Raw genomic sequence first — 27682 nt, forward strand, 5'->3', positions numbered from 1 at the left:
CGTGATCGATTTAAATACATTATTTATATTAATGCGCGTAAAAAAAAACAACAACTATATTTACAAAATAGACACTTATTACGCATATTTTTAACGTTATTCTTCGATTTTTGAAAAGGATGAGATAAGTAAGGGTTCAAAAATAATTAAATATTTGTATATGGACAATCTTATTAAATAAATTAGATTGCGAACTGTTCACTTAGTGTTATCATACGACGCAGTTTATACCTATCAATATTGTGCTATAAATTTATTTTAAGTTGACAGTTTTATTTAGATTTTTAAACAAATTAAAAATAAAACCTAGTACTTTTGACTGCGAAAGTATAACTCGCAAAGAACTATATTTTCCAAGCATTTTTACTCACGTACAAAAATTTTATCAAACATCGATCGAAAATAAACTAAAAAAGTCAATAATTTTTAAATATCCATGAATAGCATGTATATAATATAAACCAAACATATTTTGAAAGTTATATCATATCTAGTAATTGTTAATACAAATATTTTGTGAAAATCGCAAGTCCTTACAGTTATTTATTTTTGAATTACAAAAAAAAAATAAAAAATAATAGTCAAATCGACTATGCTAAAAACTGGTTTTACGCACATAATATTCATAATATTACACAATAACCGCTTAATAACGATGGTACAGATGAGAGGACCACTATTGTAAGTAATACTTGAATTAGTAAATATGTTATTTACATTTTTGTTCAATCACTTACATCAAAATATTCAGAATTATAGTAATGGATCTACTATTCAACTACATACTCGTAGTGTTATAATAATTATACACATAAAACATTAGGCATTTTTTTTTACATTTTAATACGACGTAATCGGGCAATTTTACGATTTTTTTCGTGAAGTTTTTCCAAATATCTATCCACGTGTCTCTGTAGTGCCTTTTTTCAGTGTTTGGTCAATTGATGAAGGAGAGGGGTACACAATTTAATTCAAAGTTTCGGTTTATAGGTGAGGTATTAACAACATGATTTTTTATTTTTATAGAGTTGACGCAACTCTAGATATACACTCCTAGATTTCATAACGTCACCGTATAATACCATTTTCGACTAGTGGTGTGGAGGTCAATCATTCTATTTTAATGTTTTAGGTTTTTTTTATGTTTACATTTTTTGCCAAGAGAGGATAGAACGCACACTGTATTTCAATATACCAGTTTTTTAGAGAGGCGTTTTAATAACTTTGTTATTAGTTTTTTTTATACGATCGAATTCTGCGTTATTCGACGATAGTATAATCATATTAATTGCTTTATCATAATTTATAGGTAAATGATAAACGATATATGGCAAGTGTAAGGTGATTTACCAGAAAAACAATTCACTTCAATATTTCCGATAAATTTCCAATTACCTATTCCGGCCAATTCTAATTTTTATGTTATCGATGAGGACATTTAAAATAAATCCAAACAATTCATGTAAGAATAAAATATCATAGAAAAAATTCATCATAGTAAAGATGATAATAATAATGTCGTATTTATTTAACGAATTTCTGTCTTATAGGTATACTCTTGACGACTTGACGTTTTAAGACTCGTCGACAAAAATATGAATTCGAGCCACGAATTAATGAATTACATCATATTATAATAATTGAATAGATTATTATACGAGTTAATATTGTTATTATAACGACACGGCGGTCGATACGATTTCGGACTCGGTCTTACCTCCGTGTTTCCACTGTTGGATTTTGCAGTACAAAAAGCACAGGCACACGCACGCGGCGCACGACAGGGCGAGCGTGGACAGGATGGCGTTGATCCAGACGTCGTTGATGACGATCTCGTCGTACATGAGCCGGCCGTGCACGTTGACGGCCCCGCGGTGCGTGCCGTTGCGCTGGCCGCTCCTGACTATCGTGGAGGCCACGGTCGTCGACGTGGCCACGGCGATCGTGTGCGCGGCGGCCGTCGTGGTGGCTGATGCCAGTAGAGAGGCGTCCATCATATAATAATATTATAGTAAAACGATGCGCAGAAACGGCGATCCTGTATCCTGAGGGATGGCGCGATGAACGTTGCCTGCGGCCCAGACCTAGAACACGACAGTATAATAAAATTTAAAAAAAATAGAACTCATCGATTGTCGCGTACGCCCCGCGGGAGATTAATAACCGACGCCCCGCCCTATACAGGGTGATTATTTTATCATAAAACACTCATATTTTCAAAAAGTATTCATGTTTTGAAAACATTTTTTTTACATAGTTTCAAGTTGTTAAAAAACGACGTTTTTATTGAAAAATTATATTTTTAAATATTTTTTAACCTAATATTTTTTTAAGTTTTTACTTTTTTAAATATCCACATAGAGTCTTAATTTCATATTGCAAAACAGAATAATTTTCTGAGTATTTTGGTACATAAAAATCGAATTTAGAGCGAGTAGTTTATGAGTTCTAAGTATTTAAAGTTTAGATGCGCGGAATGGAGTGGTACGGGATTACCCCTCAAAATGTTTGTCCACTACTCCGCTTGTATAAACTTTAAATACCTATAACTCATAAACTACTCGCTCTAAATTCGATTTTTATGTACCAAAATACTCAGAAAATTATTCTGCTTTGGAATATGAAATTAAGACTCTATGTGGACATTCAAAAAAGTAAAAACTTGAAAAAATATTAGGATAAAAGTATTTAAAAATATAATTTTTAAATACAAACGTTGTTTTTTAACAACTTGAAACTATGTAAAAAAATGTTTTCAAAACATGAATACTTTTTGAAAATATGAGTGTTTTATGATAAAAGAATCACTATATATTTGTCTTCGAAATAATATAGCTACTCCGCCGTCACAACCTCTTATTAGAAATAAAATTATTATCTTTGTTTCGCCGATGACGGATGACTTATTCAATCAAAAGTTTTGGTTTTTTATTATTCATTTACTGTTTTCAAATTTAGTCGTGGTTCTCAATAGAATAGATTGTAGACATTTTGCGGGTATTTTCTATATACACCTCCTATAATGCCTATGCGATAGAACTTAGAAATTTGAGGCTTTTGGTAAGTCAGTTTAATAATGAAGTGTTATGTCTCTTTTTTTGTATATAGATGACGCATCACTTCCAACCTTTTTTTTACAAATTTTCTATTATATAATTTATTGTATAGGTAACAGTAACTGTTGAGTATAATTATAAAAGTAAACGTTTCAATAAGTATTCATTATATAGTAATAATGTTATTCTTTTAAAAACTTCGTGAAGACTTTGGATGCGTAAGAATGATATTTTGTCAAACTATCTTTACTAACGTGCAAACAAACATTCGTTGAATACTAATTGAGTCCGCAATTGAGAAAAGTAAAACATAAATATGTATCAATCAGTTCAAATAACTGAATTATACATTTATATATATAGTATATATACACACATTATGTATTATACTGTATTATACAAATTTATTCAATTTTTCAAAATTAACATAAGAAGGCGACCATTCTTTTGTATACTATAAGTAGTAGGAGTCGAGCGTAATTCATAATAGTCGTAATAGAATAGGTCACTTATACGGTTTATTTTGCACGAAAGTGTTTAATTTGAATTCAATGATGGATCATTGCAAATGAAAAAAGATTCTGAGCGATTAGGTGGTCTACCGGCGTATATCATTAAGTATACCTACATTTTTCATGTTTATTGATATTGCTTTAGATTCTTTAGATTATACTGTTTATAGTAACTATTATTTTACTGTTAGTAATATTAGTATTATAATTTATAGTAGACTAATTTAATTTTTACTGAACATATTGCATCTATTTTATTACTAATATTCAATTATTACAATAGTATATATTTGTATAATGTATTATTGTTATTACTTAACTTTTGAGTTAATACCGCTTTATACTGCGTAAGGTGGCGTGATTAGGATTATGGACAAAAGCTAAGTAATGCCTAGCTTAAAAATAATCTAAATGTTGTGAACATAATATTATTGTTTATATAAAATATAACAATATACGTAAACGTTTGAAGTCCCGTGAATAATATTTTTGAATTACAACAAAATAATTAAAGTTGTTATTTATTGTTTAAATATCTAATTTGAATTTCAAATAATGTCTTTAAAAATAAATTATTGGATATTTTTTAGATTTTTTTTGTTTTAGAATAAACGTCTTAGGCGCCTTGTATTCAAGTTTCAAACTTTTTGACCAAGCATTAACTCTAATATCGGATTGAATAAAAAATCGATTCATTTTATGGTTTAATAAAATGTAGTGGACCAATCATGGGCATGATTAAAGCGACCATTAGCTCACTATTGATTTATTAATTGTTTAGTGATTGTTCATATAACCCATATAGCATATGCATTTTTACTGTTTCAAAAAGTGATGATAGACACCAAAAATACCCTTTTTTGTAAAACCAATACATTCATTATTTCACTCAGAATAAAACATTTTCAACCATACCTGTAGAATTGTTTCGGGCAGTCTTGAAAGGATTCAGTTAGTATTAAAACACGGACTCAATTAGTATTGTCCTAAAACAATTTGCGGCACTCAATTACCTCAACAATTTTTATTGGAACTTAGTTCGAATGCATCCGAAGATTATGCGATAGAAACAAATAACGGTGTTAAATAATTTAACGTTGGTATATTAATTTTGTACTGAGTTATATTAGTATTTTTATATTGTAATGTTTTTTTATACCTAAATACTCATAAAACACTTGAATACTGAAGTACTGTAAAAAACTAACGTATGTTTGTTACAGACAGTGTTCTTATTACCTTTATAAAATTTGTTAACAAGTCAATTAAATGTAATAATAAAACTAATAAATAATATTACCAAATAAATCACGCTGAACGCAAATTATCTATGTTAGGTACATATCAATACGTTTGTAAAGCGGAGACTTCGCGTGCGGGTGTGGCATTTTTTTTACGTAAAGTAATATATTTTTAACTTATAATTACATTTTATTATAAAATAGCTCATGTTTTGAATAATATGAGACATTATTACAACTATCTACTGGACTAACTTCAATTAAAAACTTGTAAACAAGTTAAATATGTTCAAATAATAAAGTATAATAAGAAATATTACAACTAACGATTGTTGTTACTGTAGATATGTTATATAATATTATACGTATTTCGCAAAAGTATTTATTATAAGGCACAATGTAGAAATCAATATTGATTTTTATATTCGTATATTTTTTCTTATATTATTGTAAAAATGGAAACTCAATTATTTGTTATTAAAGTAAAATATCATCAATTACCAACCGCTGTTTAATAGTATTATATTACGTAAGCCTTCAAAAATACTATGGGAAAATATTTGAATAGAAAAACATCGTATTTTTATATAACAGTAGGTGTAGGTATAGTCGGTAATTAGATTTATCGTCGTCTGTCGTGAAAATCGATCACTTCGACTTATCAAAAGGTGTATAGAACCCTACAAAGAACTAAATTCAGTAAAAAATAAAAAAATACCATTATTTTGCCGTCGTCCAATATATGTATATGACGATGTTGTTTACGTGCAATCTCGCATAGTGTTTTTCATATATTAAATTTTGTTTTTTATGTATAGTGCGTAGTTCACATACTTACCTAAATGTAACGGATCGAGAAGAATATCGAAAATCAAACAACATTATACTGTAGAAAACGCAAACGTTTGATTTTTATAAATTATGATTTTGTTTATTTTATTTAAAGTAGGTTGGCGAGTAAATTTTTTCAAATTAGGAAATTCCACTCAAAGTTCCGGAACGCCAACAATCGCTCGGTATTAAATTTCAAACTCGATGTAATTCGAATAGATTTAATAAATAAATATTATCGTATCTCGACGGTTCAACGGTAATTACGAATCGGTATGTTTTAATCTCATAATATTTTTATTCCACATAATTTATCATTACTTCGACAACAATTTAACTGTTTACAGCATCGCTACGACGACGACGACGACGACAACAATAATTAATATTGCAGCAGTGCGTGTGATTGTGTCACAACTCACAACCGTTTCATTATACATAATATACAGCCATATTATAATATTGTACGTAATAATGTGCTCGTATATTATTATGCCGCGTAAGTCCATAACGCATCGCCGCGCGAGCAATATTATAATACAGACAGAAGGCGTATACTATAATGCCAAATACTGCTGTACGCACCGCGTAATATATTTAAATATTTCGATATTATTTTGCCCAGGTCGGCCAGGACGTATGCTGGTCTGAGGCAGATGTATAGTATAATAATATACTGTATAATTGTAGGTACAGAATGTGAGTTGGCGAATCACGTTCGCGCCCATTTTTCTCTTTAATACGTGATATCAATTCAATCATTTTATGATTTTTGAAACTTGAGGGTATGTATATACTTGGAGAAATATTTTTAAACACTTTGTTAAAGCGTTATAAGGAGAAGCGTCCTAACTGTGAATATGTTTTTTTTTTCAATTGCAGAGAACTCATATTTTTCACTGTAAGTTGTTAAGCAGATGCATTATTTTTTTGGAAATATTAATATGTATCTATATTTAAATCAAAACTCGAACCAGTAGTTTTCTAGTTACTGCAATGAGTGAAATGTATAATATATTATTATTTATTAAATTGAAGATAATAGCCATGTTAAAAATTGTCTTACAAAAATTTAAAATAGATTTGATATTGGATCTAATATTTATTAATATTCTCGGACAATTGTTAAAAAAAAAAAATAGAAAATATCGATAGATTAATATTTTTAAACCATCATTGTCCACATATCTTAATATTGGATTATAATAGACTTACTCGTCTACTAAACAGAATTAATAGCTCAAAAACTACTCGATCAAATTTCGATTAAAATACATCAAGATATTTTTAAATAATTCATTATCCGACTAATAAATATCAGGGTGATTCTGATTTGAAAAAAATAATTGTGTATAAATGGTCCAACAATCTAAATAATTTAAAATATGGTCTGTAAATGAACTTTAAAATTTCGGAAAGCAGGATTTAAATAAATTTATTATATTGAACGAAAACAAGGGTCAAAATATGCTTGGCGAATTACGCTGTATAAAGCTTCATCGGAAAATTCAATGATATTACTACGCGCAGTGATCCGATAACACTTGTTTAATTTTATCATTAACACTCACCCTCTGCGGGCTCACTGATACACGCTATTCAAAAACGTAGTATATCAATTGGTATAGGTAGTTATATTGTAATTGTTTAGGTCACCGTGCGTATTACGCCATTACAATATTATTATCAACAAACAAATTAAACGTAGTAAAAACTTTATACGCTATTGTATATTTTGATGTTATTGTCTCGCCGGCAATTTGTACATTTCGCTTACACGTCATTCCGATGATGTAATTAAAAAAATAAAAAACCGGAGAAGTCGCTATGCTGTATAGTAGGTACCATCGAGTGTGCCTCGTCAGTCATTAGTCGGATGGGCTGACTAACTCTCGCCGACCGCGGACGGTTATCTCATTGCTCATAACGCGAAATCGCCAATAGATAACTGTAATTCTACTTGTCTACAAAATAATTTGGAATTTTGAAGAATTTCGTCAAAATTTGAAATTCAATCGCTCTTAAAAAGTTTTCACATTAATGATTCTGTTAGGTGAGCTTGACTGGTGATTAAAAAAAAACCCAGACAATTTTTTAGAAAGATATGTTACAGATAATGGTTGTGGTAAAAAATTAAATGTAGTTTGTAATTAAAGAGGTAAAAACAAATTCAAAATATTAGAAAAATAAATTATTGATAAATGGAAATATTTACAAAACTTCTGTTTTTGACAAAATCAATTGGTTCTTTTATCGTTAAAAACTTATAGTTATAACAGTAGAAACCTAACATTTCATCAAACATTAATATTAATATTTTATAGACATTATAAATTATAATTATTAAAATATTTTGAATTATTTTACGTCATTTATCTGTATAGACATTTAATGTTCTATTTTTTCACATTTCAGATTCTGAATGGATAATGAATGTATAAATTTTACAATGAGGTGTTTTTAATTTTTTGTACCTAGTATATTCTTTTAATACAATAAAAATATTTAAATTTTAAATTTTGATTGTGGGTTATGGTTAAAAAATTTGATCAAGTTAGTACTCTCAGGAGTCAAAAATAAAACATTCTTAGTACTTTTTAAAATAGCTGGAAAAACAGGAATTTTTTAGTTGAACTAGTACTTGACAAAATTAATTTTGTTTCGCTGTTGAAATTCGAAAACAAGTAACCGTAGATACTTTAAATTTTCCTTGAATGTTTGTATTATCATTTTATAAATATAATATATTTTTAAATAATTTAAAGCTTTTAATAGTAGATATTTTTAATTTTCAATGTTTTTTTCTATAAATGCTGATAAAATTCATATACATTACGAAAATTTACAAACTGTAACTAAAATCTTCAATTTTTATAGTTAAAGTTTGAAAATGTAATGTAATTTTTCTCATAAGTACTGAAACTAAAAAATTTAAAAAAATATACCAACAATTAAATTTTGAAGATATTTGAAGTTCAAATTTGGACGAAATTTCTATTTAAACGATGAATAACAAGGTAAATTTGTTGTTAAAATTTAAAAACATTATTCGCGGTGACTTAAAACTTTTATGTATATTATGTATTTTACTATATGTAATAAATTTTTCAAAATATGCAGATTCATTTTTGATTTCTTACTCTAAAGTAGAAAATATTTTGAAAGTATTTCGATTCATAAAAATTGAATTTTGGATAAGTAGTTGAATAAGTATTTAAGTTTTGATAAGAAACTATTCTGTTTATCAACATTTTAAATATGCTTTTAAGTTATAACTAATAAGCTACTTGTTCGAAATTTGAATTTTATAGATAAAAATACACTGAATATTATTTTGTTTCGGAATATGAAATTTAAAATGGTTACTTTCATTCAAAAGAGTAAAAAACTTAAATAATTATCATGATAAAAATGAATGTAACGCATATAATTTTTAACCATAACCGTTATTTGTAACATATTGAAATTATGTAAAAGGAATATTTTTAAAGTACTCTAATGTTTTCTGAAATAAGTAATATACGATGCCTTATGTTTAATGGACATCCTGTATATTATCAAATATTTTTATAAATAAAGACTGACAGACTGTCTACGCTCAAAATCGTTTTTCGTACCTATATGCAATGATTTATCATTGAACTCAAATTTAACACATCCATTACAGTCACCTATACAATGACGAAGTACACTCAACATTTTACAATACAGCATAATATAGAAAGTACTGCGTAGATCGACCCCTAAGTTTTTTTTATTTTATATACGAAGTGGCCGGTATTTTTTCGACACACCAATTTTTTTCACTGTATTTAATAATATAAAATCTACAAGAGTGATTGTAATTTAAAATGTATAATATACATTAAGGACTATAACGAATTATTATTATTAATGGCCTATTATTTTATGCCATTTAATACGATTACGTTTTAAACTTTGAATATAATAATATATGTGAATTTGTGTTTGGCGTGTGCACTGTGCACCTAAATAGAAATATCTTTGCGACATCACTAAAATATGGGCATAGAAAAAAAACTGAAATAAAGCCGTCTATAGTCGCTATAACTAAATCCGTAAAACCGTATAATACCACAATAATTCTGGTGTTAGTGATGTAGGATACTACGTTATTAAGTTCCCATTTCAGTGGCACAAGTGGAAAGTATTTTCTCGAAGACGGCTTTACAATATAAATATAAATGCTAGTACCTATATATTATAGGGTGATTTATCAAGCATTTATACAACTTTTTTTTATTTAAAAATGTAATTTTTAAAAACCTTAAAATCTAATTTTTTGTAAATTTACTTAAAAACCATATTATTTTAAATTTATAAACATTTAAATTTTTTATGTTACTTAATGAGTGTCCCATGGAAATCCAAATTTCTGTTTTTCAAATAAAAACCCCTAATTTTTACTATAAATTATTTAGTGGACAATTTTTCTGAAAAATTTAACCTACCAAAATAAAAATTCTAACGAGTAATTTCTGAATTATTTGACATTATATACCAAGAATAATATAGCTTCATGATAACGGATTTGGAATTTATATATATATATATATATATAGCGATTAATTATTACTGTGATTTGAACATTATCATTATTAAAATCAGTCTATTAACATTTATAGTTAGTAAAAATGGTCCGAGTATAATTTAATACTGTATTTAATGTTACATTTTTTTTAATTTTTGCAAAAGCATTTTTTTAAGGACTTATCCAAGCATCATCCTCGGCATATGAAAAAATTGTATCGATTGAAGTTTTAAATAGGTACATCAAAATATTCGACAAAATTATCCGATGAATAATTTACATTATAAAAATAAGAATAATTTCATTAATATAAAGGAAAAAATGAATATGAGTACGCTTGGTGAATCATCCTGTATATTATTATTACATCGTAGGTTATGAAAAGAAATGTAACGCCACCTTACCAATCTCACTGAGCCGCGTAAGTCCCTGCATCGGTGTAGGTATATAGTTTAATTTTTTTGCATTCGCAGCGATTGGAAAGTATAATAATTAAGTAGGTCATACTTTTATTATTATTTAGAATGATTATTTTTAGGACTTGGAAGTTTGTACACTAAAAATACCGGAATATGCATGTATAATGAATCTCAAAAACAAATATAAAAAAATCAAAAAATCTTAGAAAAATCTTATAACACTTGAAAACAGTAGACTATTTGAAAACAATAATTGTTACCTACGTTTTATTGTATTCACAATTTTAAAAATACAAATAAAATATTTCGTATTTCTTACTACCTAAAAATTTCGTTTATAAGATATATAAAAATGTTAAAATTGTAGAAAAATAATTATGTGTTAAATTTGAACGAAAACAAAAATTATAAGCCATCACTTATATAGATAGAACAAAAATGTGAATCATGTATCCAAAACTGACAAAATTCAGGCGAAAGCGTGTACACTTCTATGTTTAGTTCCTTTCTATTTTAAGACATGGTTTAAATTTATAGCCTATAAGTAGATAATCCATAACGATTTGTTGTACCATTTTATATTTCCCACGATATAACACTCACTTAATAATGAATACACGATTTTTAACGTTAATACTTTTCACGTTTCATTCAAGAATTTAAAAAAAGATGACAAAATATTTGCATAAAATCCGTTTAAAAATGTATTAACTTTTCCAAGAACTAAATTACATGTAAAATAATAAATGTATTTAAATTTTGATTTTCGTATTTCTCTCGAGTGTTTTGTGTGAAGATACAAAGTTAAATAATAAAAAAACTACTCGTTGGATTTTTAATATTGCTGGGTTAAAATTCTCAGAAAAATTAACCACTAATTAATTTACAGTAGAAAAAAATGGGGTTTAAAACAGAAGTTGGTATCTATTTCCACAAGGACACTCCTTAAATAGTACAAACAATTTTAAGAAATTAAAAATATTGGTTCTAATAGTATATTTAAAAATCCCAAAAACCAGATTTTGAATAATTACATCATTGAAGAAGAAAAGGGTATAAATATGCTTGATTGACTACGATATGAAAATATAATACATTATATAAAATAAACTACGTAATTGTTTACGACATCACCTATCGAAAAATAATGTTGTCTTATGGTATGAAAGATAGTATTTTACGCCAACTTTAGTGCTTGTAATCTGTATTAAATTTTAAAAATGTAATTTTGTGTTATATCTATAGAGGTTTATTTTGATAATTTGCGCGACATTTTCAATTTTAATTATTGAAAATTACTAAATCTACTGAGCTTACATCATGCATGTAACATACTGCTCTAATACTTACACGTATCTTATATTACTGTTACTGTATAATTGTTTTATTGTTAATAACAATATATTTTCTACTGATAATAAATACGTAAGATAGAGATGTTACTATAATTACTTGCCAATATAACTTGTCTGATATATTTGATTAGTTTATGTTACATATTATTTTCTGTATAACAATTATCAATTTACTGTCGAGATATATATAATATATATTTATAAATCGGTTGGAGTATTTTCAACAAATACGTGAAGAGTACAAAAAAGCTTAGTTTTGTTATTAAGTTCCTAGTAAGTAGTAAGTACCTATAAGAAAACGTGAGTACCTAAGCTATATTTTAATTTTATTTAGTTTGAAAAATTAATTTTATAATATTTAATTGTTTTAGGCACATAAATTAACAAATACGGACAATGAATTATATTCACGAATGGTTGAAATATATTTTAATAAGTAAGGAAAAAAAATATTATTAAATATTTTAAGTGGCGCAAATTACAATAATATGTCTATGACGAAAATTACAATTGTTGTTGGTACAAGATGGCGCAAATGCGCAATACCCTTTTATTTAGTTTTATGTAGTGCAAATTACATCATTAAAAAGTGGCGCCAATTACATTTTTTTTTAGATTTTTTAGTGCCAATCTTATACATTCAGTTCCCACTACACTACCATGTTGTACGCTATAGGTTATCTGCCTAATAAATAATAACCAACAGCAACGCAAAAATATGTGTTGAAAGGATTTGTTCAAAATTGTACTACTAACTAATCCAAAGCTATGTTACCTTGGTTTTTTGATTTTATTTTTTTTTTAATCGTGTTAAATTATTAGTTTACCTACCTGCCTATATAATTTACACAGCTTAAAATGCCACGGCCATCGCCGTTCACGTACTCAATGCGGCAGAGTCGTTTTAATCACCGATTGTCCGGGGAGTGGGGGATTAAAATATATTCAACGCATAAACAAATAATGATAATTAAAATAAAAAAAAAATTTATACCGGATACAGAAAATTGGTTTCGGGTAGGTATACTCGTCTCGATTCGATCACCTTGGTTCGGGATAGCTGCAATATTATAGTGATATCGTTTAATACATTATTATTAAATAAACACACGTAAATCTTATCCGCGAGTGGGAATACGTGCAGCCTATACAAATAGGTTTTTTTTTGTATATAATTATAAGAACGTATGTGTTTACAGGGTAATCTGACAAGGACGCTCATCCCCGCGATACCCATTAGTAAGGAATTTATTCAGATTCAGAGTTTTAGAATTTTTTAGTTTATAATATTTTAAAATAGGTAATACGATTTTTTAAGCCGTTTATGTAGGAATGTGCTGTGGGAGATAGCGATACAACGTTTTTTCTATAATGATAACCAATTGTTTACAGTAAACATTGTTCAGCAGATTTTTAATTTTTAATATTTAATGTAACTAAATACAAATTCGAACAAAACTATAAAACGGATGTAATATTGGATAATATAATATATTTATTATAGAATTTTAATACTTGTAAATTAAAAATGTCAATGTTTTTTAAAAAAAAACCTTAATTTATCTAATACATCAGAATTTGAAATATGTAAACTAGTATAATTATACTATAATATTATATAATATTATAAAATATAGTGAAAATGGGGTGAGCGGCTAGGTTAATCACTCTGTATATAATATCGTGATTTCCACGTGGTATATTAACAATAATTATAACCCGTGACCGAAGTCTGAGTTCGCTATATTTTAATTCTATCGAGGTATACGCATCATATGCTTATATTGTTTTCATCTGATGTGATTCTTACGATCAATTCTAACACGATAGTTTATCACGACTATGATATCTATTATAATATTTATTAATATGCATATCAATTAGGTACATTATACAATTATTGGTTTATTCTGAGAATTGGGTTTTCAACTGTGTAAAGTGACAGTCAAGTGAACGTAATGTAAAAGAAATCGCGGGGCACACGTGTCACCAATATGTTGTCGACCACTATTATATAGTATCTTTCACTAAAATGTGTGTACCTTGTGTCCATCGTTTATGCTAATTGTTTAATCATTCTTTATTATTTTAAACCAAATTGAATTGCACGATAAACATATTATACGAGTCGACATTTGATAAACTCCAAGGGTGCGATCAATATGATTATAAATTTTTAATATAACTTCATAAAAAAAAAAAAATGAAAATATATAGGTAGGTACTCATATTTCTTATCGTATTAATCCATTTCAATACATTGGATAAAATATTGCCATGTTTTTAAAAAAAAGAAACCGGACGGTTCTCTTTAATAAAAACAATTTTAGATGGATTATCAAGAATAATATATTATATTTTTTAGGCAACAATCTGTTATATTACACTGATAATATATAGGTAGGTAGTAACGTTAATTATCTAAAACATAAATATATTATATCGGGGTTTGAAATCGAAATGAATATTATCAATTTTAATTTAAATTTTATTTACCGGTGTTTGTTTTTTTATGATTTTAATTAAAAATAATTTATAATTTTATATTGTTATTCAATATTGATGTAATTGTTATATGATTTGCAATTCAATTTTTTGCATAATTCTTCTTTTGATCCAAAATATAAATTATACATTTTTATGATTTTAATACTGATTTCTAATTACGGAAAACCTGTTGTCGTTACGTGTGGCTGTGAAATGAGTCTAAGAAAACGAAATATTATTATTTAATTTTAAACTTAAATTATTTTTTTTAAAAAACTTTAAATTGATTTGTTGATAGAATTTATAAAAAGGTTATTGTATTGATGCAAATTATCAATTTAACTTTTTTCAATTTTATTATACATTTTGAATATAATTTAAAAATAATTATTTTTTAATATTACTGTTGATTTATTTAACGATTTTTGAAATTGATTTCAAGCTATATCGTATTATGTTGTATTGCGACGCCGACGAGAATAACAATACTCATTATTGGAGTACGCATGGAAATAAATCACGGATTGTGTATTTGTACATGTATACAATGAATTTGATTTGTGTCCAACAGAACCAATTTCGAGGATTCGGATTTAGTATTTATGTGAATATTGATGTATACGTATAGTGTAACTTAAGAGTAAAATGTATAGAAACTTCATCTGGGTTTTTACGTTGGTTTTTTTACGATATTTTAATTTGTAACTCACTACGGCAGTAAAGTGACGGCTACTTTATATTTCTTAGATATCGTCCAAAGGCCGTTTGGCTGTGTTAAATAACGTCTAACAATCTGTGGATGTAACGGTGTGATGTGAAACAATTTCAATTCACGAGGAACGTTGGTTCATTGCTCGTAAAATAGTCCATCTAGTATCAACAGCATTAAGTACATAAAATATATGATGGCTATAATGCGCTTTAAAACCATGATATTACAAGCCGTGCTGTTATATAAACGACCGAGACTCGTAGTGTACTATATAGTGTTCCATATAATAATATTACAGCTAGTACAATATTATATTAAAATATATATCTGATTAAAATTGTAATACTTATTTTAATTCACAAGCGGTCTTACAGGACCGATCGATTATAATATTGAACGATAATTCGATAAGATGATCGCCGTACGGTATTTATGATCATAATATACCCACTACGTTGCTTTAGTCAAACGACAGATAATAATATTATCGCGAACGTATCCAGCAATATTATGGTCTTGTACGTACATAAACTAGTTTAAAAGATCGATTTCCAAACAAATATTATACGTAGACGGTATTATGAACTATATAATAACTGTGCTAAGTTAGTTAGAGATGTGTAGGTAGATCACCTTGTCGTATTCCCGGCGCCCAAACGCGAGTTTATACACACGCACACATTACATTTATTACTCGTCTGTCGCAATTTATATTGTTCTTATTGAAAATTATGTCTGACACATAACGAAATAAAAAAAACCATTTACTATAATAATATCGTATTATTGGCGCGTTTTAAAATTTTATATTTTAACTTAACACTTTTCTAAATGAAAATATTATGGTACAATGACTACGTACCAAATAATTCGTTTATTTTATACATATTATTATTATTATTATTATTATTATTATCAAGGCTGGACATTAAAAATTTTAAGTTACAAGTACATTTTATTTCAACTTTATAACTTTACTAGTTACTTTTGTGTTTTCGTTAAATTAAATTAACTAATTTTTGTTTACAAATTTATTTCATTTTTATTATACATTTCAATCAATTTCGTTTGTAAATAAAAAAAAATATTTCTTTTTTTTTTTAGTCACAAAACCCTTTAATGAAACATTATAAAGATAATATATACATATAAAAAAATCGTACATAGTGTTAAATACTTTTTTTAACTAAGTAAAAGGTTTAAAAAACATGATACATTATCTTTTAATTTAACGAAGTTAACCAAAAATTAAATTAATTTTTAACTTTATCTTATTAATATTTATATATTATTATCATCATCATCATTACATTGTATGGAGTATCGCGTACCGAGCTTAATATTTATGGAAACACGATATTTTCCCTCCCCTATTTTTTTCACCTATGAATATTTTGCATTATCGAATCATAATTTTTTTTTTTTTACATAATAGTATAATATATTATTATATTATGTTTATGTGTATTACAGTGGAAATCATTGTACATCCGCGAAATAAACACGTTTCCTCGCCACCCGTTCGCTGGTCATCGATTAGAGTCATTTAAAAAAATAAAAATGTATATTTATAGAAACCAACTCGTTCGGGAGAGCTACAAATGAGAAAAAAAGCAGTTTCCTATAGCGGAAACCAATCGAAGGTAAACGTGTTATTTAAATATAAATACTCATATAACATATAATATCATAACATTACGTATTATTACTACAGTGTACACAGATCTATACCCATCTGATTTACATTGGCTTCGTCTTACACGTATACCATCGACAAACGTACCTATTTAATAATATAATATAAGAGTAAGTCAACTGAAACCTACGTCCTATTCGAATAATATTTACCTCCACAAATATACGCTATCGTCACGTCACAGATCTCATCGATATATTATAGGTAATATCTATTATTATATTGAGCATAATAGACCTGTAAACTCAATTTAAAAAACTGCACATTTCGTCAAAGGTGGACATTAAATGTTTGATTTTTTTCTCTTAGCTTTTACTATAGTTAATTTTAAAAATAATACGTTACGTTACAATTAAGTTTGTATACATTATTACCGATTTATATTATAACGCAGTTAAAACTAATTATTCATTTTTGTATTTAAATACGCTGTATAGGTATATAATTATTTTAAACTAATACTCCGATTTAGTTAACACAAAATAAATGTCTACTAAAGTGTAACATATTATGTCTAAACTTCAGCTAACGTGCAACAGAAACAACAATAAAAAGGATTAATAGAATTCAGTTATAACACAATATTTAGTTATTATTTGATGAATTTTTAAGTTACGCAATCACATGTGTGACCTAGGTATAGTAGGTAAATAAAAATAATTAATGAACTTATTTTTAACTGAGTTAAATTAATACTTTTCTCCACATTATAACTTTAAAGTGTTTGGTGTGAATATAATATTGTTTGTTAACTGAACGCTTATAACTCAACAGTCTTAATGTTGAATTAACTTAAATAGCTCAAGTTAATATTTTCCATTAACTTGCCCACCTTGTATTTTATTACTTAAAGCAAACAAACCACGTGTAGGACTTTGACCTTTTAATTTAAATAAAAATTATTAAACATCTAATGAGTTTTAACCTGTACTTACTGTTCTAAAGCCCTGTTTAAATTTTTAAATAATTTGAAAATTATATTACATAGTAATATAATATAGATACATTGTATGCATTAAAACTAACTGAATACCGTGGTAATAACCATTAAGACCGCATACCTAACTGATAAATTATTGTCACAGCCATTGAAAATAACTATATCAAAGCTTATTAAATATTATTTTTCGTATCAGAACAATAAATTTAATTCATAAATTGCAAACTATTATTAATTAAAATATTTTAAATATACTATCACAATAATAATAATATTAATAATGAATTATATAATAGTCATTACTCGTTTTATTGTTTAGTAGTACGCAGTACAAATAACGATTTGTATATTATCTACATATTATATAGAATTTTGCCCTGTTTATTATAATAATATATAAACAGTGATTTTCTTTTTTTGTTACTCATTAAAGAATATTTTATGCAAAAAACGATTCAAAATAAATATAATCAATGCATACTATATAAAGTAATTATAACTGCTACAACCAATTGTTCTTTGTTTTAGATTGACTATTTTGCGGTTGATTCGGAATCGTCTGCAATCGAGTGTAACGCGCTTGAAACGATTGTCTCTTTGGTTTTAGTTTTGATATACGTCGTACGTGTTAGATTTTATATATATTTTATTTATAATATAATCATCTACTTGAAGCGCAGAGGTCATCGAAAACACGATATATTATTTTCAATGTCACGAACAGGTGTTGATCCACAAAATAAATTTATCTGTAAACGAAACCGAGATTGTCGAGAATTCGAAATGCTAAAAAATTAGGAGGGGCTTTCGGGAGGGGTTGTAAGTTATTTTGTTTGCAAAAAAATAAAAGAGTTTTTTTTAATCTATATTCATCGCGATCTTATTCTTGTATACGACATTCTATTACAAATACATATATTATATATTTTTAAATCATTATTATCATGGTCGTTTAACGGTTGACAGATTCTTGCGGTAAACCTGAGAAATTATCAAAACACCATTATTTTCAGTTAAAATTGTTTTATTATATTATTTATCTACATATAGTTATAATACACTAAATGCACGTATATGCGGTATACTCAGTTGAAGTTCAGAAAGCTGTGTCCCTTCCCGAAATATTTGGAAAATTTGAAAATGTGTTCGGTGAACTGTAGAGGTATACAATATAGAAGGCAAACGCATGTATTAAAATTTCTGTAATTTGTATGAAAAATTATAAAAGGACTATATACCCGTGATCATCCACATACCGCACTTATATGAGGATCCTAGTTAGGTCTTTATGTAATGAATAAAAATTCGTCGTTGTGATGGAAAGGGCCTCCATAGCAAAAGCAGTAGCTATACCACTGGGTTTACTCATGCGTATGTACCTACGTCTAATGTAATTTTTTTATTCCAATCGTGTTAAATCAAAACATTGGTTTTTGAAGAAAAGAACAACTCAACTATGTAAACCTATTAATAATGTTAAAATTATATGCTCATAGTTATAAACATATATATAAGCTTATAAATATTTTAGTAATAGTAATATCGCTGATGTTCGGAGCGTATATAGAAACACATATACATATTTATATGCGTTGTTAATGACTAAATGAAATATTATGTCATTTCAAATGTTCGACCGAAAACAATACTATTATTATTTTAACATTAATTAATAATTAATAGTGAAACATAAATCAGTAATCAGCAGCACTGATGATTATATTAGGTATATTCAATGGCGTTCGTTGGTGTAATTATTCAGCAATAATATACATACATATAGTAGAGGCGTGTAACGAGCATTATTGATATGCAAATTATAATTGTTGCTCGGAAAAAGTAACGAACAACTATCAACATTTTAGGATTTTAACGGAAATTATAGTAATGTTTAATAAATACGTTTTCACACGATTTCCAAGCCCCATTTACGCATGACTTTTTCTATTTATATTATATAATAAAATACCTATACCTATACCAATAATACTCTACTATTACATTATTCAAACGTAAGATAAAAAAAAATTTAATTCAAGAGTCCACCACGCCTCCCGTACAATCGTTATTATTTTATAGACGTGTACGAAAAAGACCCTCCTGAAATATTAATGTAATTTGCAACAGGCCTGGAAAAATGCTACGTTGGTCAACGATTTTGATAGATAGCAACAATAACGTAATATAAATATTATTACAGTGAAATATTCTCTAACGGACACCTCTAAACGGCAAAATACCTCCAAAAATAGAGGACGCTTTTTTTGGATTTAACTACAAACTGAGCATTCTGAATAGCGATCACCTCTGAATTGCGGACGAATTTTCAGCCATCCACAGTGTCCGGTATTTAGAAATTTCACTGTATAAATTGGATTAGAGTATGAGACTGCCAACATCTATATACACCTACCAATTATATTGGTGCATTTAAATTTCTTAATGACACTTGCAAAAAAGAACTTCATGTGAGTATCGCGAATATTCATCGGTATCTTTTTATTTATTTATATATATAAAGGTATGATTTATACCTATGTTGCAGTAGGTTTGAATTGAGAAGTCGTAGTTATTCTTTACCACTGATATTCCTTTAAAAGAGCCCCTTCCTTCAGAAAATTGTCTACGAAAGGTAAGCGGAAATTATTAAGTTGAGGTATATGACAAATTATAATTTATAATACAAATTAGGTACACTTTAATTGCATTAATTATTTTGTCAGATTACATTTTAGGGCATAATAAAGTAATATTTGTAACTTGATAGTTGATAGATATAATTATCATAACATCTATTATACGGTATTTTATTTTCATTTTGTTCGATATGTTGTACTTAATATTTAAATATAGTTCGTACCTTGTGACATAACCGTCTATTCTTAAAAAAAAAAAAACATGTTAACAACGAAAACAATTGAAATTTATCAATTAAAAAAAATAGGAAAGATATTATTTATTAACTTATTATATAATATATTGTACATTACATAATCATAGAGATGTAAATAAAGCGTTAAAAATGTCTTACAAGTCAGTGTAGAGTGCTTTCTCCTAGCTATATAATATTTTGTCGTTTTCAAATTTTAACTCCTAATTTTAATACGCATGTGCTCTTATTTATTATCTCTGTGTTAATCTATACTTTATACAATTTAAAAATAAGTACTCGCTACCCCCGACCAGCTGTTCAATGTTTAAATGGCTGATTAGGTGATCTCAGACCAGTAAAACTATGAAATTAATAGAAAACGCTTTTAAATTCATATCATACAATTTTGATTGACCAATATTGGCGTACTTAACTATGACTTACGACATTTTTTTTTTAAGATTAACCTGCACGACTGATTCAAATATTAATGTATACGTATAATGTTTACCATACCTCCTCTGCAGACTATAGATAGCCTTTATACTTCAGTATAGTAAAGTATTATATGTAGACGAATATTATAACTTATAAGTAATAGGTATAGGTACACAAAATGCTAATGTTATCGAGTTAAATATATGCGTGTGTGAGACGGGCTAGGTCATATACCTATACCTGAGTACCAGGTTGACGGTCGTTTACTATAGGTAATGTGATGGTAAAAATTATTCAGGAAATAATTTCCCATAATTTCCGGGTCATTAGATGAAGTGAGATGGATTTAAAGAGAGCAGCAAATTATGAAAAGAAAAAATCAAAATGAATAGTCATTTTTTTTTAAAAAAAATACGAAGAATCATCACAATAATTAAGTATCTCATAAAGTCTTGTTTATCTTGTTGAATTCTAATATTCGTAACGTAATATTTTTACACTCATACCGTACTTAATTTTTCAAATTTCGTGATGTTTATAATAACAACATATTTGGTTAATAATATTTAATATATGGTAATATGGTATACACATAGTTGATATTAAAAGAGTAAAAATGCGAAGTAAACTAAATCCCCGCGAGCCATAATGGTACAGAATAATGAGCATTTTTCAAATAATACGAAAAATATTGAATTTTCAATACCCAATATGACAGCAATTTATATTATATCTATATATTATATTAATATTAAAAAAAATATTCAAAGAAAATATCGTTTAAATTATTACAATTTCTACATAATATTACAGTGTATATTACAAGAGTGGTATATTTTTTTGATAAAGATCTACTGAGATTAAAATTTTCATTTTAGGAGCAATAAAAATAAAACTATTGTCGACAGCAGCCACTAAAATTAATCAAGAAAAATACTAAATATATAACAATTAATTCTAACAAATGGGGATGGACTTTGAAATCGTTGGCAATCGAATGTTTGGCCACTTCTAGTATATTACATAATATTTCATCAATGATTCAAAAATTGAAAAATATCTAAAATAGTAAATGACAAAAAAATACGTTCCAGACGATTTTGAGTCTAATAATTAATACTGAACCTTATATTCGTGAGTCTTATAAGCGGCGTCTACTGTATAATAATATTATGATATAAAAACATAAATAATTTTAAGCTGTAGCAAAAAATGTAACAGTTTGTTGTGAATAATCTTTTATTGATAAAATATCCACCAAAAAATAAATTCCAAAATGAGATTAAAATATCATAAAATTTTTGAACTTTTGTTTTTACGGTGTTATCGTTTAAACTGATATCGAAATTATATTAATAAATATCTTTAATTATAGAAATTGGACTATTCATTTTATCGATAAACAAAAAGTTGCCAATCTCTTCTTATTGTTGTCAAATTACTAGTTTTCATCTACAGATTCTTAGTGAAACTAATACATTACATTACATGAACGTATTGATTTAATGACAATTGTGTTTAATGTTTACTTATTATATTTCTTTCTTTGAACACGTTTTTTTTTGGTAAAAAAAGTGTTCAAAAGTTTATAGATATAATATCAAATATGATACTTAGGGCAATTTATATTTTGAGTTTCTTAATAGATAGTCATTTTCTGTATAAAAATATATTCCAATAACTGTAAAACATTTTTGAAGGATTGCAAGCAAAAAGAAAATCGTTTTTGAATTTTTGAATCTGATGAATATTATTAATGCGTTGGTATATAATATGCGTTTATACAATATGTTATTCTACTATTTTATTTTGTTAAATTATTGTATTATTTTATTAACTGATAATTATATTCTATAATATACCATTCCGGTGCCGCTGCAGTCGAATCCATGGTTCAGTCGCGTAAATGCATAATATAGTTGTCCAAAATAAACGGTGTGCGTACGAATTATATAGACACAGTATAACCATCAATTTAGTTGATTTAATTTACGGTCACGGACGCGCGTTTCACTGTATGGTTTTACGTTAACTTGTAAAAACTTTTTGAAATATCGACGAATATGTTTTATTAATCGATAATTTACCATTAAACTGTGCTATTATTTTTATACGCCAGTTGACGTTTTGTATGTGCGTATGTGTTGTGGCGGGATCGTAGACCTTGAGGTCATTTCAACCTTCGATCTATTGAAATTTACTGTATTACAAATATCACACGTATTTTTATTTGAGCATTATATAAACAGTGATAAAGTAATAAAATAGCATCTTATTTGTAATTCTGTTTTCAGTGTAGCTTTGAGATAAAATTCAAGACGTAACGTCATAAATGTTTTTCAAAACCGGAGATGATTTTTTCTCTATGGAAAACATAATAAGTACAAATCGCGTGTTTTAGTTACATTGATTCGCAAGAAATATTGTATGTATGTATTAATACATTTTCTAGAAATATCTAACGAGTAAATGAATATGAGGAATAAAATACTTTTTCTGTTAAATTAAAAATATATATAATTTATTACAGTTAATATATATATATATACATATATAAACGTATTTGAAATGTTTTTTTCCAGTTATGACAATATAATAACGGAATGGCAGTGAATTCAATTAATCTACTGTCAAATTTCTCCAAATATTGATTGAGCCTGCTTTGGACTTAATAAAAATATATTGTCAAAGCTGAAAGTATATTCTTTCCTTAACCCGATCAAGTATATATAATACTACAGGTGTGGGCGATTAATGGATTAAATTAAGATATTAATATCGCATACACAGTGGGATACTATACCCTGCCAACGTAAAATGTATTCATATTATTTATTTAATATTATAGTTTATTACATAATCAGTATACTAATATATTTCAATTTCTGAATATGTTATATGCATACCATACATTTTATATTGTAATATTTAAAAGATTGCGATTGAATCGATCAAGTGTGGACACACAGTATAAAACACAATAACGTACCTTATAGGTATACTTAAAAAAAAAAAAAAAATATTGAAATAATTAATAGTGACAACGCGCGAGTTTCTAAAGACGTGAACATTCTTTTATATTCATCATATCCAAATACTGTAATACTGGTGATGTATGTAGGTATGATATACATAATATCTGTACATTGCTATAGCTATATAATTAATTTTTGCTTTTTATAAGGTAGATATTATAATATTACATTTTAGCATTATTATTTGATTATCAACCGATTCAATCATTAGCAATCAAGTAAACGCTATATTCGCTACATATTATATAAGTCAAATGTTTAAAAATTTAAAACAAAATTCCTTATAATTTGTTCTTATTAGAATAATAAAAAAAAAAATTCGTGTAAACCATTATCATTTTTGTGTTAGATTAAATATCTGCATTTTGGACAACATTTTATACTCAAATGTGTTGTAAAAATAGTCAAATACAGTTTGTTATTTTGTTGAAATTCAAAAAAAATTTAGTTGCGTGAACTTAAAACGTACTACTAATAATACTTAAATTTAAATTCAATTTCAATCTAAAAACAATGAAATTTTAAAAGTATTAACTTTTTAGTTTAATTTAAAGCTATATTTATGCTGCAAACCTATTCACACCGCATTCTAAAAAATACGGTCGATACATAGGAGATTGACTTACGAGTTAATATCAATAATCTATGATAAAATATTTTTATAATACTCGTTATAATTCATATATGTGATGTTTTTAATAAAAATTAATTTTATCTTATTGTATTATTAATAATATTTATATTATTATTATTAAATTTAAAATATCTTATAGAAACCACTAAAATATGAAGGCTGACTCATCGTCTCCGCTCAGAATCATTTGTCATCTTAAATAAAATAATTTACCATTGAATTGAAATTTAACATGTTCACTACACTCAGTAATCTATTCAGAAACGAGGTGCACTCGAAATCTATTAAACTTCTTTCACCTTTTCTATAGCGTATTGCCCGATGTTTTGTTGTTGTGTACTGTGACGTAAATATAAAATATATTTTTCAATGTATGTATGTTAGTGTTTTATCTAGTGTATGTATCTCTTCCTTTTTAGATTTTTTTCTAAATACGCCTTTATTTCTAGTTGTATGACGACAAATTATTTAGACTGGAGAAGAAGTGGGTCGGTCCATGATGGTTATGTTGGCATAATGGTATATATACCATATCATAGTGTGGGTGAGTAAGAGTGTTTTGTGTGAAATTAAAACGAAGATCATAATATTCTATACACCTATTATCATTGATAAATTATTATTTATATCCACGAAGTCTTTAAATCTTTAACAAATTTCGAATAAACATGTCTATATAGTTCTATACAATATTTTAATAACATTTATATGACATAATATTGTTATTCATTTCTAAGATTTATGATTCATAATAAATTTATAATTTATACATGACCATCAAACTTGGGTATAATAAAAAAATATTTGGAATATTCATATCGTATGTAGGAAGTATTCATTAGTAACATCTCTTTAAAACTCAAATACTCGTGAAAAAAAAAGTATATCGAATATTATCTATTAAAATACTTCATAAAAATATAATATTTAAAAATTTATAAAAGTATATGAAATAATTTAAAAATATTTTTAGATATTAAAAAAGTTATATTTGTCTTTGAAATAATATGAAATTATAATCAATGCTAAAATATATACGTATTGTATCTATAGATAGGATTATGATTTATGTTTGACAAACATTAAAATAAAAAAATTAGCTTCAATATATACTATAAAAGTATTCAGAACAAAACGTAAAATATTTTTAGAAAACATTATTTTAAAAGTATTCCGAATACTACTCTTATCTGTACACGGTGAATCGATATTAAGTGAAAAGTGAACACAGTACAGTATCTGCAACTATTGTCATACACAGACAAAGTTTGTACGATCTATTTATATACATATCATTTATAAATTATGTCTATTAAAATTTGCAAGTGCATAGTAATTATTTGCATAATTCTAAAAGTTTTATTAGTTTTTTTGTAGTGGTAATAAAATCAATTTCCAAGCCGTAAAAAATGAACCATTTGAATAAGAACATTAATAAAGCCAATAGATGGATCACAATAATGTATTACCAATATTCGCGCCATACATTATAATTCATAGCCGTATCATTATTGTCGTATAAAAATTGATTACCATTAAAAATACAACCACAAACACGTTTTAAAAATTTAGAGGACACTTCATAGTAGAGTTTGTGGTTTCAGTTTGTATGCTGACTAATAAAATATTTCATCAAAATTGTTTTTCGTTCTATTAAATACCCTAGTTCTAAACTTGATAATCTTTTTTTAAGCTTTGTGTTGGTATTCCGAGTTTTCAAAAATGTCATTAGCTAAAAACTTTTAAGGTCCTTTTTTAATAGATAAGTATAACAAACTTTCCAAAACATGTACTTATTAAATTCTTTTAACTCACTAATGATGATTGATGATGGAAATTACAAATGTTGAAATTATGTTCCATTATTTTTACATTTCACTTTCGTTTTAGGTAATTTAAATTTGTTTACTAATGTTAATCTAGGAAGTCCACACTATAGTCTCTAATTTTTCTATAGGTATGTAATCGTCTATTTCATCATTTTGAGTATTTTAGATTATTTTAAAATGATGTTTATCATCAATGAAGTATGTTATAATATCTGGATTTTAAAATTGAAGTTACTGTGTTAACTGTTAACTATATGTACTTAGTATTAAGTTTCAAACGGAATTTAAACTTCTCATTGTAATATATCATGAATAGTATTTCATACCTATTGACTATAATATTATAGTGTTAGATAATAATAATATTATACTGAGAATTTCTTTGATTCGTTGCATTTATAATAAATAATTACTAACTATATTTAGTTTTGGAAACAAATTAAATGATACAATAAATATACAAATACTTTGATATGAATACGTTTATGATGGCTCATTATTATATTGTTTTATTTTTTACAAGGCTGGGCAAGTTAATGGTTTTTTTTTAACTCAATTAAGTTAATATGCATCAATAAGAAAAAGTTAAAAGTTAAAGTTAATAACATTTTTGGTTAACTCAGTTAAGTTAAAAGTTAATACACATTTTTTTAACATTTTATTAAGTTAAAAAAAGTTATTTTTCTTTTATTCGTTAGCGTATTTTATTTGTTATCAACATACAATTAAATTATAGAGTATAGACTATAATGCTTATACTTCACACAACATACAGTATTTCTATATCACAATAAAAATATTTTTAGACATGAAAACGACTGAAATAGTGAATGTAAAAAAAAAAATAAATTAACTTAACTTATTTCTTAAAATAAAAAATAAATTCATTAATTTCGCGTTAATTAAAAAATAAATTTAGTAAGTTTATAGTTAAGTTAATAAAGATCCAAACGTAACTAGTTAAGTTAATAAGTCAAAATTAACTTAACTTTCAACTTATTAACTCGTTAATGCCCAGCCTTGATTTTTTATAATGGCAGTATGTATGATGATACCACGTCGTATAGATATAT

The 27682-nt window shown here is 26.6% G+C and overlaps 1 protein-coding gene across 1 annotated transcript in view; it reads right to left on the reverse strand.

Annotated features, from left to right (window-relative positions):
- The window catches only part of LOC113557164, a 74151-nt gene that overhangs the window by 38216 nt on the left and 8253 nt on the right, over positions 1–27682 (reverse strand). The window contains exon 2 of the mRNA XM_026962507.2: positions 1718–2084. Within this exon, the coding sequence (XP_026818308.1) occupies positions 1718–1997 (280 nt within the window). The 5' untranslated portion in view covers positions 1998–2084. The remainder of the gene's footprint in view (positions 1–1717; positions 2085–27682) is intronic.

Source organism: Rhopalosiphum maidis, chromosome 3 (genome assembly GCF_003676215.2).
Source record: "Rhopalosiphum maidis isolate BTI-1 chromosome 3, ASM367621v3, whole genome shotgun sequence".
NCBI classification, from domain to species: Eukaryota; Metazoa; Arthropoda; class Insecta; order Hemiptera; family Aphididae; genus Rhopalosiphum; species Rhopalosiphum maidis.